Source organism: Erythrolamprus reginae, unplaced genomic scaffold, assembly GCF_031021105.1.
Source record: "Erythrolamprus reginae isolate rEryReg1 unplaced genomic scaffold, rEryReg1.hap1 H_64, whole genome shotgun sequence".
NCBI classification, from domain to species: domain Eukaryota; kingdom Metazoa; phylum Chordata; class Lepidosauria; order Squamata; family Dipsadidae; genus Erythrolamprus; species Erythrolamprus reginae.
In genome coordinates this window covers 27,904-46,173 of record NW_027248522.1, presented here as the reverse complement: position 1 = coordinate 46,173, position 18,270 = coordinate 27,904, and the positions used below count along the sequence as shown (strand labels likewise).

Sequence of the window (18,270 nt, the reverse complement as noted above, 5' to 3'; positions counted from 1 at the left end):
ATATAACTGAATGGTCATTAAATGTTTACTGTCGTTAAGTTGAGGACTACGTGTGTTCTGATTAGTTTTAATTTATTTTTCCTGCCTGTGTTTTTCAGTGAAATATTTTTAACATCATTTTAATTTATTGAGCGTTGTGGGATTTTTAATTGCATGCAGAAAATGGCATATGGATGGTGGTTGTTTTCCACTCATTATAGGGGTGTAATCCTTGACTTACAATCACAATGGAGCACAATATTTATGTTGCTAAACAGGGCAGTTGTTCAGGGAGTTTTGCCACTGCTGTTAAGTAAATCACCGCAGCTGTTATCATGGCTGGCTGAGGAATTCTGGGAGTTGAAACCCACAAGTCGTAAAGTTGCCACGATCGGTGATCCCTCCTGTACAGAGTGGAATTAATTCCTGATTTCTCTCGTAGATGTCATTTAATCCATTCAAAACTTAAGGCTCCCTTTTCTCCAATAAACAACAGCCACTGTTAAGTGTGAAAATGAAGCTGTTTCTTATTTTTTGCAAACAGATGAAAATCCACTCACCTTCGCCTCACAAGCAAGTCCCTTCGAAGTGCAACGATTTTTTCTTCAACTACTTCACGCTTGGAGTGGTGAGTTAAAGACGGGGTTTGCTGTTAGTTGTGAAGTCGTCTCCAACCTGTCGCGATCCTATGGATGACGTTTCTCCAGGCCTTCCTGTCCTCTAACATCCTCTGGAGTCCATTTAAGCTCACGCCAACTGCCTCAGTGACTCCATCCAGCCACCTTGTTCTCTGTTGTCCCTTTCTTCTTTTGCCCTCAATCGTTCCCAGGATTAGGCTCTTATTTTATTTATTTATTTGTCAAACATATACAGTACTAGATAACAGGTACGGTGATACCTTGTCTTACGAACCCCTCATCATACAAACTTTTCGAGATACAAACCCGGGATTTAAGATTTTTTTGCCTCTTCTTTCGAACTATTTTCACCTTTCGAACTCACTGCCGCCACTGGGATGCCCCGCCTCCGGACTTCCGTTGCCAGCGAAGCACCCGTTTTTGTGCTGCTGGGATATCCCTGAGGCTCCCCTCCATGGGAAACCCCACCTCCGGACTTCCGTGTTTTTGCAATGCTGCAGGAGAATCCCAGCAGGGGAATCCCAGCAGTGCAAAAACGGGCGCTTTGCTGGCAACGTCCGGAGGTAGGGTTTCCCAGCGAGGGGAGCCTCAGCAAAATTGCAGCATCGCAAAAACACGGAAGTCCGGAGTTGGGGCTTCCCATGGAGGGGAGCCACAGGGGAATCCCAGCAACGGTCGCTTTTGGCTGGTGAGTTTTGGGCTTGCACGCATTAATCACTTTTCCATTGATTCCTATGGGAAACCTTGTTTCGTCTTACGAACTTTTCACCTTATGAACCTCGTCCCAGAACCAATTAAGTTCATAAGACAAGGTATCACTGTATATGCATAAACATAAACACATACAAAGTAAGTCCAGATAAATGAGGACAGTAAGACAGGAGCAGTAGGCCCCATGATGCTCTTATGCACACCCCTTACAAACCTGTTAGGAATGGGGTAAGGTCGATTGTTGATAGTCTGAGGCTAAGGTTTTTGGGGCTTGGGGATAAAACCACAGTCAGATAGTGATTGATCACTCTGTTACTGAATCATATCTTCAATAGAGTGGTTTACATTAAATGTATATCTATTGTGTGCTCATGTATTGTTGCAGTTGAAGCTGAAGTAGTCATTGACAGGTGGGACGTTGTTGCAGATACTGTTATGAATTACACGTAGGTCATACCGAAGGTGGCGTAGTTCTAAATTGTCTAAGCCCAAAATTTCAAGCCTGATGGTATAAGGTATTTTGTTGCAAGCAGAAGAGTGGAGGACTCTTCTCGTGAAATATTTCTGGACTCTCTCAATTGTATTGATGTCTGATATGAAGTGCGGATTCCAGACAGGTGAGCTGTATTCGAGAAGTGGTCTGGCGAACTCTTCCTTCTCACTAGGTGTCCAAAGTATTTGAGTTTCATCTTCAGGATCTGGTCTTCCAAAGAGCAGTCAGGGCTGATCTCCTCTAGGACTGACCGGTTGGATCACCTTGGAGTCCAAGGGACTCGCAGGAGTCTTCTCCAGCACCACAGTTTAAAGGCCTCCATTCTTTTGCACTCAGCCTTTCTCATGGTCCAACTTTCACAGCCACACATTGCAACTAGGAAAATCATTATATACAGTGATCCCCCGATCATTGCGAGGATTCCGTTCCAGGACCCCTCGCAATGATCGGTTTTTCGCGAAGTAGTGCTGCGGAAGTAAAAACACCATCTGCGCATGCGCAGATGGTGTTTTTACTTCCGCCCCCGCCGTTCGCTCGCGCCGCTTCCCAGCTGAGTCCTGAAGCCAATTCGCTTCAGGACTCAGCTGGGAAGCCGCGCGGGTGTTTTAAAACGTCGCCGCCAGCATGGGGGAGCCCCCCATGCCGGCGGCGACGTTTTAAAACAGCCGCGTGGCTTCCCGAGTCCTGAAGCCAATTCGCTTCAGGACTCAGCTGGGAAGCCGCGCAGGTGTTTTAAAACGTCGCCGCCAGCATGGGGGAGCCCCCCATGCCGGCGGCGACGTTTTAAAACAGCCGCGCGGCTTCCCGAGTCCTGAAGCCAATTCGCTTCAGGACTCAGCTGGGAAGCCGCGCGGGTGTTTTAAAACGTCGCCGCCGGCATGGGGGAGCCCCCCATGCCGGCGGCGACGTTTTTAAAAAGCCGCGCGGCTTCGGAGCTGAGTCCTGAAGCCAATTCGCTTCAGGACTCAGCTGGAAAGCCGCCCAGCAGCTGATCTGCCTGGCGCCATCTACGCATGCGTGGCCATAAAAAAAAAGGGCGCGCATGCGTAGATGGTGTTTTTACTTCCGGGTTGAAAAATCGCGATTTAGCCCATTCGCAATGATCGGGATCGCGATACCCGGGGGATCACTGTACACACTTTTGTTGGCAGGGTAATGTCTCGGTTTTAGTATGCTGTCGAGATTTGTCATAGCTTTATAGTTTACATGTCATTGTTACATGCCACTAAACGAATGTTTGTTTAACCATAAACACAAGTGACCAGGGTCACCCTGTACGCTGAACCACATCACCTGAGTTCTAGCATTACCTGAGCTTGTCTGGTCAAAAATCCCAGGGCCAAAAGGCAGCTCTTGGACCTGCAACGCCATTAGATGGCGCTTGAGGGCCTCCATAAACTCAATAAATGAAAGAGATTCCATCAGAGAGTAAAAAGCTTGTAAGATCTTCATACTTTTCGCTTAAAAAGAAAGGCATAGAGGTTCCACACATGACATTGTGTGAAATTAAATGTCAGCTGTTGAAAAAAATAGCAGATGTTTTTGCTGCTCATTTTTGAATTAATTAATTTTTTCCCCAAGTTGCTCACGGAAGAGAATAGAATAGAATAGAATTCTTTATTGGCCAATTGTAAAGATACAAGCAACCAATTATAGTCATGCCATCATAAGTGGGAGGAGATGGGTGATAGGAGCGATGAGAAGACTAATAATAATAGTAATGTAGCCTTAATGAATAGTTTGACAGTTGTGAGGGAATTATTTATTTAGCAGAGTGATACACACTACAGCTCATATTTAAGGGGTTGTTTAATAGGACAACTGGATCCCTTCTATAGTTAATACTGTTGAGCTGGGTACATGTTGGCTGACATATAGGGTGTTCCAATAACTTGAACAGGTCAATTGATTGATTACGATAACTTGTTTCATCAAATGTAGTCACCATATGTATTTCTCTCTGTTCTGGTTTCCTCCCACAGGACATCCTTTTTGATGCAAATACGCATAGAGTAAAAAAATTCGTTTTGCATACCAATTATCCTGGTCATTATAACTTTAACATGTGAGTAAAAAAGCTCTAAACTACCCCGTTTCCCATTTCAATTTGAAAAGTTATGAGCTAGTAGTAGAAGGATAGGGAAGGAGCCAGAAACTTTGTGCGTTTTCCTGAATTTCCACCAGCGGAAACACACAATGCCTAATTTATCATTGCTAAATCTTCATCAAACATTCAAGGAAGGATTCTAAATTTTTCAAAAGAAATTCAGACAGTCAAAAGCGTTATATTCTTATTATTACTATTATTATATTATTATTATTATTAAGCAGCCCACCAAGTAACTTAATTTGATTTTTATAACAGCTGTAATGCAAATCCATTTCCCCCCCGAATAGATGTTTTTGCCAGAAATGTCGAAAATCATAGTCCCATAACTGTTGATGCTGATATTCATAGTGAATATTCTTACAAGACCCACGCAAGACTGCAGAATATAAAATGTCCATAATATTTTACCTCTGAGTCCTTTTGAATTTGACATATATTTCAAGTGCAAAAAGCAATCATGGCTTTGCCCAGACACTCGCATATTTCTCCAACGCTCCATGGTCTGCACCGGTTGCCAATTGGTTTCTGGACCCAATTCAAAGTGTTGGTTATGACCTATAAAGCCCTACATGGCATCGGGCCAGAATACCTCCGAAACCGTCTTCTGCTGCATGGATCCCAGCGACTGGTCAGCTCCCACAAAATCGGCCTCCTCCAGGTTCCGTCAACCAGACAATGTCGTTTGGCGGGGGCCAGGGGGAGAGCCTTCTCTGTGGGGGCCCCGGTCCTCTGGAATCAGCCCCCACCCTCCTTGCCTTCTGTAAGAGTCTGAAGACTCACTTATGCCGCCAAGCCTGGGACCATTAGATCTTTGCCCCCTGCCCAATGGATGTGTTGAGAGAATGTGGAGTGAATGGAATTGTTGTTTTTTATGATTTGGGTTTCTTAAAAAGATTTTTAATTAGTTAATTGGATTAAGATATTGTGTATTGTATATTTTATATGTTTTGAGCCACCCCAAGTCCTCAGAGGGGGGCAGTATGGAAATCCAATAAATAAATAATAAATAAATCAGTGTCAGACCACACACACACCTAAACACACTCACATACAGGCTCTCAAGTCTGAAACAACCATTCTGAGCGCGAAATGGGCTGTTTTGATCATTTTGGAAGGCGCTTAGAAACCATGTTTTGAATTCAAAACAAGGTTCCATGAATTCAGAACAGTTTGATGTAAAACATAATTTATTTAGAGCAGGAGCATCCAACCTCGGCAAATTTAAGACCTGTGGACTTCAACTCCCATAATTCCCTAGCCAGCCCATGCTGGCTGAGGAATTCTGGGAGTTAAAGTCCACAGGTCTTTAAAGTTGCCAAGGTTGGACATCAGTATTAGGTTGCTACAGGTACATGTACACCCAGCTTCTGTTCTCCTGCACACACATATGCACATCCCAGCATGTTTTGGCTTCTGCACATGCGCAAAAAGCAAAATCTCGCAAAGGGACACACCACAAGAGAGATTTTGGCTTTTTTAAAGCTTTTGCACATGCACAGAAGCAAAAATTTGCCGAAATTTCTCTCGTTTGCGCATCCCATCACAAAATTTTACTTCCTGCACAAGCGCAGAAGCGAAAACACACTGGGACGTGCATATGTGAACACGCAGGAGAACAAAAGCTGTACGCACAACGTACCGGTAGTAGCAGTGATGGGAATCTGCCCCTGTTGGACAAACCTGATTTAGAATCAAACATTGTTTTGAAGTAAAATTCTCGCTTATGCTTGTACTTTCTCCACTCTTGCAGTTATCACCGTTGTGAATTCAAGATCCCACTCGTTATTAAACGAGGTAAGAAAGAAGAGTATTATATGGTTTATAAGTCTAAGTTCTTCTTTTTTTAAAATTAAATTTTATTGAGTTATATACATATTTTAAAAAACACATAAACTGAACATTGTGTTATTAGTTTGTGAGTACAATTGTAGGTTGTCTGTTAAAGGACAATGCAACATATATTCCCGTCCCACCCCCTTCCCCTGCTGCCTCTTTGCAGCTTATCTTCACGGATATTCGTATCAGTGAGATTATATACATATACAGTGATCCCTCGAGTTTCGCGATCTCGATCATCGCGAAACGCTATATCGCGATTTTTAAAAAAATATTAATTAAAAAAAAAACCACTTCCGGGTTTGGCTTCGGGACTCAGTTGGGAAGCCGCGCGGCTGTTTTAAAAGGTCGCCGCCGGCATGGGGGGCTTCCTAGCAGCCCCCCGGACCCGGGTGGCCGGGCGAGCAGCGAGCGAACGGCGGGTGGCCGGGCGAACGGCGGGCGAACGGCGGGCAAGCGGGTGCTGGGGGTGCGGGAGCAGCCGACATCCAAAGCAATCTGTCGGCTTCCGCACTTTCGTCGCTCCCCACCTCCACCATCTGCGCATGCGCGGCCATTTAAAAAAAAGAAAAAAAGATCGCGCATGCGCAGATGGTGTTTTTACTTCCGGAACCCTACATTGCGAAAAATCAATTATCGCGAGGGGTCCTGGAACGGAACCCTCACGATAATGGAGGGATCACTGTACATTTATAAATTATACATATATACATATCTATACTTATATAGAGACAACAATAATAGCTCAGATAAAAAGAATTTGTCAACAAATCAATAAAGTGATATTTATCTATATTTGAATTGTTGTGTATTCTTTCCTATTTTATTTCAACCTTACGTACATCTGGGGTTTTTTTCCGGTTATTAACCCAATTGTAAAAGTTTTTCCATGTGTCTATATCTTGTGATTTTTTAATTGTTTTTTAATTTTTGTGTTAGTGTATCGTATTCTATTTGCTATTCGATAGGAGGAATGTGCTGCTTACATGTAAACTTAATATTTTTTATTTTCCCCCTCCAAACTAGAAAGCACCGAGTCACAGACGGAAACCTGCACAACGTACAGCAAGGTAAATCACAAAGCGGAGATTCCTATAATAGCCCTAACCTTTAGAGATGTTTTGCCTGGTTTTTTTGTCCAGGTTAGTGTTGCGAGTGGTCCATATCCGGCTCAGCTGGTCATGGATTTCAAGAACCAGGAGACGGATGTGTATTATTATTATTATTATTATTATTATTATTATTATTATTATTATTTAATTAAATTTGTATGCCGCCCCTCTCCGTAGACTCGGGGCGGCTCACAGCAGTAATAGAAAACAATATACAATACAAATCTAATATTTAAAACTAAAAACGCGTAATTTAAAAAACATGCACACAACATACCATACATAAACAATATAGGCCTGGAGAAGCTATCTCAGTTCTCCCATGCCTGACGGCAGAGGTGGGTTTTAAGAAGTTTGCGAAAGGCAAGGAGGGTGAGGGCAATCCTAATCTCCGGGGAGAGCTGGTTCCAGAGGGTTGGGGCCGCCACAGAGAAGGCTTTTCCCCTGGGTCCCGACAGACGACATTGTTTAGTCGATGGGACCCAGAGAAGGCCAACTCTGTGGGACCTAATTGGTCGCTGGGATTCGTGCGGCAGAAGGCGGTCCCGGAGATATTCTGGTCCAATACCATGAAGGGCTTTAACGGTCATAACCAACACTTTGAATTGTGACTGGAAACTGATCGGCAGCCAATGCAGACTGCAGAGTGTTGGTGAAACATGGGGATACCAAGGGAAGCCCATGATTGCTCTCACAGCTGCATTCTGCATGATCTGAAGTTTCTGAGCACTCTTCAAAGGTAGCTCCATGTAGAGAGCATTACAGTAGTCGAACCTCGAGGTGATGAGGGCATGAGTGACTGTGAGCAGTGACTCCCGGTCCAGATAGGGCTGCAACTGGTGCACCAGGCAAACCTGGGCAAACGCCCCCCCTCGCCACAGCTGAAAGATGGTTCTCTAATGTAAGCTGTGGATCGAGGAGGACGCCCAAGTTGCGGACCCTCTCTGAGGGGGTCAGTAATTTTCCCCCAGGGTGATGGACGGACAGATGGAATTATCTTTGGGAGGCAAAACCCACAGCCACTCTGTCTTATCAGAGTTGAGTTTGAGTCTGTTGACACCCATCCAGACCCCAACAGCCTCCAGGCACCGGCACATCACTTCCACTGCTTCGTTGACTGGACATGGGGTGGAGATGTACAACTGGGTATCAGCATACTGATGATACCTCACCCCATACCCCTGGATGATCTCGCCCAGCGGTTTCATGTAGATATTAAATAGCAGGGGGGAGAGGACCGACCCCTGAGGCACCCCACATAGGAGGGGCCTAGGGGTCAACCTCTGTCCTCTCACTAACACCGACTGCGATCGGCCAGAGAGGTAGGAGGAGAAGCACCATAAAACGGTGCCTCCCACTCCCAACCCCTCCAGCCATCGCAGAAGGATACCATGGTCGATGGTATCGAAAGCCGCTGAGAGGTCAAGAAGCACCAGGATAGAGGAGTGCCCCCTATCCCCGGGCCCACCAGAGATCATCCATCACCACGACAAAAGCGGTTTCCGTGCTGTAATCGTGTCTGAAGCCAGATTGAAATGGGTCTAGATAATCCGCTTCTTCCAAGGTCTGCAGGTGTTGGAGCGCCGCCACTTTCTCAACAACCTTCCCTACAAAGGGAAGGTTGGAGGCAAAACAATAGTTATTCAATGAGGCTCGATCCAGAAAAGGCTTCTTGAGGTGGGGCCTTACAACCTCTTCCTTCAAAGGTTGCGGGAAGGATCCCCCACTCAAAGAAGAGTTGACAATCACCTGAAGCCAGCCTCGTGTCTCCTTCCTACTGGCTGAAACCAGCCAGGAGAGGCATGGGTCCAACACACAAGTGAAGGCGCTCATTGCTCCTATGGCCTTGTCCACTTCATTGGGGGTCACAGGATCAAACTCATCCCACACAACAGGACTAAAATTAACTCCAGTCACCTCGCTTGACATTGCCCAATTGGATTCCAGGTCTACCCAAATCTGAGCAATTTTGTCCATCAGGAACTGAACAAATTCCTTGGCTCTGCCTTGCAAGGGATTCTCCGCTCTCTCTACATCAAGAAGGGAGCGGGTCACCTTAAGTTAATAGGAGGGCTGCTGAAAAAGACCATTTTCCATGGGGTCTCAGAAGAATCTAGAGTGGATGGGTTCCTACCAGAACACAGCTTACTTTGAGATATTTCCAGGAAGGTCCAAGGAAGAGCAGGCTCAGCCAGAAACGAGGCCTCTGCAATAAACGCAGCTCTAGGGTCCCCACTGAAAGATGTTAGCAGTTCTTCCAAAATGGCACCTCTGAAATCTAGAAATGTGATGCACACAAAACCTTTTTGCTTTTGTTTTTAAATGAGGATGTTCACAACGGGCTTCATTCTCTTCGTTTTCTTTCCCCCCCCCCCCCTTGTAGTGGGATAATATTCAGGAGCTTCTTGGACATCCTGTGGAAAAACCTGTAGTTCTTCACAGGTAAAAATAATAAAAAATAAAAATGATTTTCCTTTGGGATGAAATAGCATGCCTCGCTAAGCGAGAGACGGAAAGTAAAATGCAGCTCCCCAAAAATGATTTTGATGAGCTGGAAGGGGATAGATTCTAGATTAGATTAGCGCTCTTGTAGAATTCTGCCGTTTTATGCCATGCCAAACTCCGTGCCAGAATAGAATACAGAATGGAACTAGGAAGGACTTTGAGGTCTTCTAGTCCAACCCCTGTTCAAGCAGGAGACCTTATACTCGTGATGGCAAACAGGTGGCAAGCCTTTGCTCTAGCTCAGCTCCAGCGCACAAGCATGCACTGGCCAGCTGATTTTCAGCTGACACGGAGGTTCTGGGAGGGCGTTTTTGGCCTCCGGGAGGGCAGGGGAGGCAGTTTCCACTCTCCCCAGGCTCCAGGGAAGCCTGTGGAGCCTGAGGAGGATAAAAAAAACGGCCCTACTTGGCCCACTGGAAGTCAGGAAAGTGGGAAGGGGGCGTGCGCCCATGCGGGGCATTAAATTATGGGTATGGGCACGCATGTATGTGCAATAACATGCATACGCACACTTTCAGCACCCGAGGGGAAAAAGGTTTGCCTTAATACTATTCCAGACAAATGGCTGTCCAGCCTCTTAAAGGCCTCCATTGATGGAGCAACCACATCTTCTGGTGGCAAGCTGTTCCACTGGTTAATTGTTCTCACTTTTAGGAAATTTCTCTTTAGTTCTAGGTCGTTTCTTTCCTTGGTTAATTTCCATCCATTGTCTCTTTTCCTGCCCTTGAAAAATAGGTTGACACCCCTTTTCTTTGTGGCAGCCCTTCAAAATTGGAACACTGCTATCATATCACCCCAGTCCTTCTTTTCTCTAGACTAACCATACCTAATTCCTGCAACTGTTCTTCAACTATTGTTGGTTGGCAGCTGTTATGGAGAGAAGCCCCAAGTACTGGTAGTGTGTTGAACAAGACCATCCAGTAGTTCTGGCCAAGAAGAAATGAATGTTTTGTGGAATGACATTTTTTATTTTGGGGGTTTTAACTGTTCTTACATTGTTTTTACACCACCCAGAGTCCAAAAGGATTGGGCGGCTTATAAATTTAATAAATTAAATGAAATTAAATTCTCATTATAATGGAACCCGCCCACCACTGCCATAATTAGCAATAGCCCTTAGACTTATATACTGCTTTACAGCCCTCTCTAAGCAGCATTTCCTGGAAATCCGCAGAATTAGCCTGTAATGATGCATTCTAACCAGTTTAACTTCAAATGGCCACTAAAGGAATGGTTATAATTACCTCTACTTTTGGAAATCCATCTTCATCATTATTTTGCTTGTTGAATAATGTGCTTCACAACAGAATTTATGACTTCCTGAATAATCTGTAGCATAGCAAAGAATGTGGAGTATTTGCATTTTGGGAAAGCTGATAAGATCGGCTCGAGACCTGCAAAATATACATTGCGAAATAGCACCGCATGTTGGAAAATTCAACATTCCTACACGGGCGGTTTTTAATTCTAGCTGAGATTTGCTTTCATATATCTGGCAAACACAACTTGCTTCTTTCATGTCTACAGGTCGTCTTCTCCAAACAACACAAATCCATTTGGGTCAACCTTTTGTTTTGGATTACAAAGGATGATCTTTGAGGTGAGGAAAGCAGCCATCAGTTGGAGTTGGAGTTGGAGTTGGGTTGGGTTGAAATACTTAAAATCTTTAAAAACAGATAGATGGATGGATGGAGGGAGGGAGGGAGGGAGGGACAGACGATAACTAGATAGATATAGTAGATAAATGATAAATACAAGTTTGATGAATGGATGGACGTACAGACGGATGGACGGACAGACAATAACTAGATAAATATAGTAGATAAATGATAAATACAAGATAGATAGATGGAGGGAGGGAGGGATGGATGGACGGACGGACGGACAGACTGATTTGAGATACGAAAGGCCACGATGTATATTGGATATATTTCCAAGTATGTTGGTTTGATTTGTTTGCTTATTCCATGGAGAGGCTTCCCAATTCCGCAACCATTGGAAGCGTTTATTTGCGTATTTTTCAGAGTATAAGACACACCTAGATTTTAGAGGAGGAAAACAAGGAAAAAGTATTCTGAACCAAATGATGTAGTAATATATTATTTAATAAAATACCAGTGTAGCAGAATACTTTTTACAACCCTGTACACTTTTTTCAAACTTCAAACCTGACAGCTTTAAGACTAGTGGACTTCAGCTCCCAGAATTCCTCCTCCAGTCATGCCAGATGGGGTAATTCGAAGGCAAAACCACCCCCGTTTTTGCAAAAACTGGGCCATTTTTGTCTTTTCCCCCCCAAAAAATGGGGCAGCCAAAGGGTCTGGGAAACCTGCAGAGAGCTCCTGGGTGCTGGGGGATTGCAAAAACACCCCCGTTTTTGTGGAAAACTGGCTGTTTTTCATCCGTTTTTTCATAAAAATGGGGGCATTTTTGCCCTCCCCCAGTCCCCAGGAGAGATCTCTGCAGGCTTCTCAGACCCTTTGTCCACTCCATTTTTGTGACATCCGAAGCCATTTTTAGCAAAAATGGGACATGGGGGCGGGGTTTCAGGAGGCCAGAAATGGCTGTATTCAGTGTATAAGAAGCACCAACATTTCCGTCCTGTGCGTCTTATACAGTGTTCCCTCGATTTTTGCAGGTTCGAACTTCGCGAAAAGTCTATTCCACGGTTTTTCAAAAATATTAATTAAAAAATACTTTGCATTTTCCTCCCCTATACCATGGTTTTTCCTGCCCAATGACATCATATATCATCACCAAACTTTCGTCCACCTTAATAAATATTTTTTTTAATAAACTTTAATAAAGAAACATGGTGAGTAATAATCTAAATAGTTGCTAAGGAAATGGGAAATTGCAATTTAGGGGTTTAAAGTGTTAAGGGAAGGCTTGTGATACTGTTCATAGCCAAAAATAGTGTTTTTGCTTCCGCATCTCTACTTCGTGGAAATTCAAATTTCACGGGCGGTCTTGGAACGCATCCCCCGCAAAAATCGAGGGAACACAGTAGTCCGAAAAATACAGTAATTATGCTATTATTGTATTGAAATATTTAGCTTTCTTATCCCAGGGCTAAAGTTGTTTCTATAATGATTTGTTCTATGATGGTATATGTGAATGGTCAGATTAGAAGGAGCTGAACCCTCAGAAGTAATGCGGGTGGGTGGGTGGCAGATATCTCAGGAATGACCCTCCCTAGTTTTCTAGTATGTAAAGGCAAAGAGGGAGGGGACTTACTCTCAGACTTGCAAGAGTGTGTTAATATAACCTTACGATAAAGTAGGATTACAAGCAGTCTTCGGTTAACAATGGTAATTGGTAATTTCCATTGCTAAGTGATGGCATTCACTGTGGCCATTGTTAAACAAGGATTGTGGAGTCATTGAGAAAGTCCCAAGCCATGTGAACATTCATTTGCAGCCTTCCCTGCCATATTCTCACAAGCTTGGAAGCAGCCCTGCAGGCAGGGGATTTGCTGCTGTTGGGTGGGAGAAGGTTTGTGTGGGTGGGTGACCAAAGACGGGCACTTTGAGTGTGGTGGGGCCAAAGGTAGCTACTGCTAACAGATGAAGGTCTGGATCAATTTGCAACCTTGCTCTCTTCCCTTTTGAATTGCTTGTGAGAAGACGGTAGGGAAGGCTGCAAATAGCAATAGCATTTAGACTTACCTACCCCTCCATAGTGCTTTTTCAGCCCTCTCTAAGCGGTTTACAGAATCAGCCTCTTGCTCCCAACAATTTGAGTCCCCATTTACCCACCTCAGAAGGATGGAAGGCAGAGTCGACCTTGAGCCGGTGGTGAGATTTGAACTGCTGAACTACAGCTGGCAGGTAGCTGAAGTAGTCTGCAATGCTGCACTCTAACCACTGTGCCACCCCAGGTCATAGCATTCATAAGAAAACAAGCTCCGAGAGCACCAAAGACCCCTCATTTCAACCTTGAACTACAAATATTGTCCTTTATTGGAATAGTCACATGACCAAGAAACCCTGAGACCATTATGAGCTGGTTATCAAACAACCAAACTGGGATCATGTTGCCTCAGAGATGCTACGACAGCCAGAACTTCAAGGATCTGATATAGGTTCCAATTTGTTGTGGCCTGTTGCCCGCCAGCCCCTCCAGCAGCTAAATCAAAGGGGGGGGAGGAGGGATGGGGAGTCTGGGTCAGCATCAAGGCAACCTGAGAGCTCCAGGGAGGGAAGAGGGGATGGAGCTGGCAGAGAGAGAGAGACAGGGGCAGAGCCTGGGTCGTCCGTCAGCCCTTAGATGGAGGGTCAGCAGCCCCCAGGTCTGGAGGTGGCTGATGAGGAAGAGGAGGAACAGTGCCTGATGCACGGATTTGTAGAAGATAGAGGAGAGGAGAGCAGTGGAAATCTATGGGCTGGTCCTTGGGATGGGAGAGCCACCACTCCTAGCAAAGCCCCACCCTAGTTCTGGGGATAAAAGACGGGGTGGAGATAAATACAGATGGCAGTGAGAGACAGATAGAGGTGGAACCTGGGCTGTCCGTCAGCCCTTGAGGGAGAGTCAACAGCCCCCAGGTCTGGAGGTGGCTGATGAAGAAGAGGTGGAACAGCTGGGTCCAGTGCCTGATGGGCAGAAGGCAGAGGAGAGGAGAGCAGTGGAAATCTATGGGCTGGTCCTCGGGACGGAAGAGCCACTGCTGCTAATGAAACCCCACCCTAGTTCTGTGGATAAAAGGCAGGAGGCGAAGATGAATGGAGGTGGCAGAGAACTATTCATCTCCCTGCTAGGAAGACTTGTTAAGGTTTTTTTGTTGAGACTGCCAGCACTCCTAATAAAGTAATCATTGATTTAACTTCAGAGGGGTTGTCGTGTTTGGGTAGCTGGGTCTGGATACCCTTGTTCAGTCCCATTCAAAATTTCAAACAATCCCTGAACGAACAAACGTTAATTGAGGATTCTCTGTAGTTCACCCAGGGACGCTTCCTGCCTGGAACGACCTCACAGGACTAACGTCCCTTACCGTGGGTCGGACTGAGCCAGTCCTTTCTTGGGTCTTCTGGGGTGACCTTCAGGTAAAGGGTCACCCCAGAAGGCCCAAGGAGAGAGCCGGGGCGGCGCAGCAGGTAGAGTGCTGTACTGCAGGCCACTAAAGCTGACTGCTAGATCTGCAGGTCAGCGGTTCAAATCTCATCACCGGCTCAAGGTTGACTCAGCCTTCCATCCTTCCGAGGTGGGTCAAATGAGAACCCGGATTGTGGGGGCAATATGCTGATTCTGTAAACTGCTTAGAGAGGGCTATAAAAGCACTGTGAAGCAGTATATAACTCTTAAGTATCATCGCTATCCTCCTTCCTTCCTTCTTTCCATCCATCCATCAATCCAGTGTTGTGGGCTAACAGTCCACTGCCAACAGTTCGATCCTGACTGACTCAAGGTTGACTCAGCCTTCCCTCCTTCCAAGGTGGGTAAAATGAGGACCCAGATTGTGGGGGCAATATGCTGGCTCTGTTAAAAAGTGCTATTGCTAACATGTTGAGTCTAAGAAGGGTGGCGGCCCCGGCCCTCTGCAACCAACTCCCCCCGGAGATTAGAACTGCCCCCACCCTCCCTGTCTTTCGTAAACTACTCAAGACTCATTTATACCGCCAGGCATGGGGGAGTTGAGATAGCTCTTCCCCCTAGGCCATTACAAGTTATGCATGGTATGTTTGTGTGTATGTTTGGTGTTATAACAGGGGTTTTAGTTGTTTTTTATTATTGGATTGTACATGTTGTGTTTATTATTGTTGTTAGCTGCCCCGAGTCTACAGAGAGGGGCGGCATAAAAATCCAATTAAAAATAATAATAATAATAATAATTATTATTATTATTATTATTATTATTATTATTATTATTATTATTATTTTAAAAAATCAAATAAACAAATAAATGCATTATCTGGCTCCCAATCCCCCTCGGCTGCCGTCTTAAATCTGTTGTCCATCTTCTTATCCGCAGGTGATGCAGAATAACCACATTGCGTCCGTCACGCTCTATGGCCCAGCCCGGCCCACCATCCAGGCCAAGATCTTGGACCTTCCCCAGTGAGCGATGTACCCGTTTGAACACAATGCTACATAATTTAGCTCAGCGTGCCTTGCGTTGCTGCCGCTTATCATACGGAAAAGTACGAAACGGGTGGAGAGCGTGTGCGAGTGTGCGTGTTTATGGTTGAGAGAGAGAGTGGGGGGGGTACAAGAAACCGTGCCCCCCCCCCCAACATCTGGGGGTGGCACAGGCTAGAAATCCTCTGGAGCTGAACCTTGCAGGACTTGGAGCCAGTGGCAGAGGCAAACACACACCCAGACACAAACACACAACTAGCCAGGCACTACCATTAATCCTCCCTTCTTGCTTGGCCCTTGGAAGATGCGACATAAAATGCAAAGAGTTTGGCTTTGCAGTGATGTACCGGGGAAGAGCATCCGAAGCATCCATCAAAAACTGCACATTTTAAAAGCACAAGTTTATCATCCTTGGGCATCCGAAAGCAGAGATATAAACATATATATAGATATATATCTGACATACATCTATGTATGTATAGGGTTTTTTCCCCTTTCTTTCCCATCCGCGTTTGCGTTCCACGTATAGAGAGTCACGTTTCTGTGTTTTTATGGGTGGTGGTGGTGGAAAGACAAGGATATGGGTGGATACAGACTCACACAGAGCTCATGTATAGATGTATATATAAAATTAAGTATATGGATTTTTCAGGAGCTTCAGGCTCAACACGTCCATAATTTCAGACCTCCATTGTTGGAGATAAGGCACAAAGCAACCTGAAGACTCGGTGGTCATATATATGTAAATATATATATGTTACAAATATATATATATATTTGCACTACATACACTTTAATTACTTGATAAAACCTTTTGAATTTTACTGAGTGCTGGGTGTGAGTGGAGGCTGGGTTAAGGCTTTTTTGTTGGTTGGTTTGTTTTGCTACACCTAAAACAGTGCGCGGGTGGAGGGGAATCCGACTCAATTTTTTCTGCACTTAATGTTTACTTGATGCAATGAAACAATTTTATCTCCTGCCACGTTCGGTGAACTAAACCCCAGTTTCTTCCGGGGTTGGAAAGGAGGAACAAAAAAACTCGAGTTAGATGATTCCTTAGGAAGAGTTGGATATGTCATTTTCTCCCTCCCCTTTGGATTCAAAAACGATAAACTAACATGCATTCTTGGAAGAAGGATGCAGCTATTTTAACTGTCCGCAGTGTAACATGGATCCTGATTTAGACCATCTTCAGTTCCTCTTCCTTCTGTGAACCAGGTTAGCAGGGGTGGGGAATTGGGGATGGTTTGAACCAGGTTCCTCTTTCCCCTTCGCATATATCTTGCTGAATGAAATGAAAAACAGGTCGCCTTAACTTTTCAAAGAGCACCAACCCTGCAGAAGAAATTTCTGGGTTGTCTTATTTGGAGCACAGCATAATGAGGACTGCCTCTCTGTCTCTCTCTCTCTCTTTTTAAATTTAATGCCAAAATTTTAGCCAAAGAGATCCTTAATCTAGTTTCAACATTTCTACATGTAATAGATAGACATAGATAGGAATAGAGATACGTGTTGGGCAGGTTCATCTCCTCCACCTGTAGCAGGGAGGGAAAAAAATAATTCTGTGACTTCTAGTTATTAAAGAAAAGTTATTTAAATGCTTGTTACTTCAAAAAGATTTTAAGGGGTACATGCGATTCTTTTGCTGCTTTTTATCTAAAAGAAAAAAGTAAATTAATAAATGGCCTCGCTCTTCTTTCGAACCCTTTTTACAACAGCGGAGAGAATTTTAAAAAAAGACTGCATAGAGAGACGTTTATAATTTCATCCCATTTTTTAATATTTTGGTGTAGCAACTTGTGATATAAATTATAGATGATTTTTGTGAGTTTTAAAACTCTGTAAATACAGATTTTTTTGTAAATACAAAGAAAAAAAACATTTTGTAATTTTAATTCTGTGTACAGCTAAAAGTGTGTGTATACATTTATCCACAAATGAGGAATAGGGAATTTCAGAGTGTTGAAAAGTTATGAATCCTGGACCTGTGGCAGGATAAATGTTGTGTGAATTTGCTGTAAATTTGTGTGTGTGTGTGTGTGTTTGTGTCCCTCCTTTTTGTCATTCAAAAGGACTGTTGAATGACTGTTTGCCATTCAAAAGGACCTCTATACACTGTTGGACTAATCAATCAAGGAAGCCCAATTGGGCTAACTGGAAGAAATGGTTTAGGATTTATCTTTATTCTTAAATGTTTCTCCAAATCCTATTTTTCCTTGGACAATTGCTTGCTGAGAAATTTTCTTTTCTTTTATTATCCCATGAATTTGTGTTTTCATCATTCTCCTGTAAATTCTCTGAAATGCGTTAACATCTAGCATGTACCTTAAAAGGACAAATAAAGAAGACTCGGTCACTGGGTTTAGCTACAGTGGCTGAGTATATATGTACTTTGCAATAAATGAGTCGGTCTTGGATTTCTCTTCCCGCCTAGAAGATCCTGCAGAAGAAACCTTTCAGAGCTACCTTGCAAAGTAGATTTAGGCTGTAAGAGATTTTGGCTGAGTAAACTTTGTACAGCGCTCAAAGGTAAGTTTCTTTAAGGCTAGGATTACTTTCATACATCCTGTGAGCTCGTGTGCGTACTCTACAGGTAATCCTTGATTCACAACTTTTCATTTAGCCTACCAAGTAAATTAAAATTCCAGTATGCCCCCCTCCATCCATCCATCCGTTCCTCTCTCTCTCTTTCTCTCTCTCTTTCTCTTTGCCTATGTTCTCTATCTGTCTGTCTGTTCTCTCCTTCTCTTTCTCTTTGTCTCTCTGTTCTCCCTCTCTCTACCTCTATCTCTTTGTCTCTGTTCTCTCTCT

The 18,270-nt window shown here is 44.2% G+C and overlaps 1 protein-coding gene across 3 annotated transcripts in view; it reads left to right on the top strand.

Annotated features, from left to right (window-relative positions):
- Window positions 1-17,861, top strand: part of LOC139155807 (phagosome assembly factor 1) — a 73,961-nt gene extending 56,100 nt beyond the window's left edge. For 2 of the 3 annotated variants that reach the window (XM_070731091.1, XM_070731092.1), the window contains exons 11-17: window positions 524-607; window positions 3,804-3,886; window positions 5,682-5,725; window positions 6,794-6,837; window positions 9,263-9,321; window positions 10,912-10,984; window positions 15,353-17,861. In XM_070731091.1, the coding sequence (XP_070587192.1) occupies window positions 524-607; window positions 3,804-3,886; window positions 5,682-5,725; window positions 6,794-6,837; window positions 9,263-9,321; window positions 10,912-10,984; window positions 15,353-15,442 (477 nt within the window). In that variant the 3' untranslated portion in view covers window positions 15,443-17,861. The remainder of the gene's footprint in view (window positions 1-523; window positions 608-3,803; window positions 3,887-5,681; window positions 5,726-6,793; window positions 6,838-9,262; window positions 9,322-10,911; window positions 10,985-15,352) is intronic. The other variant, XM_070731093.1, reaches the window with a different exon arrangement.
- The last annotated feature ends 409 nt before the right edge of the window (window positions 17,862-18,270 follow it).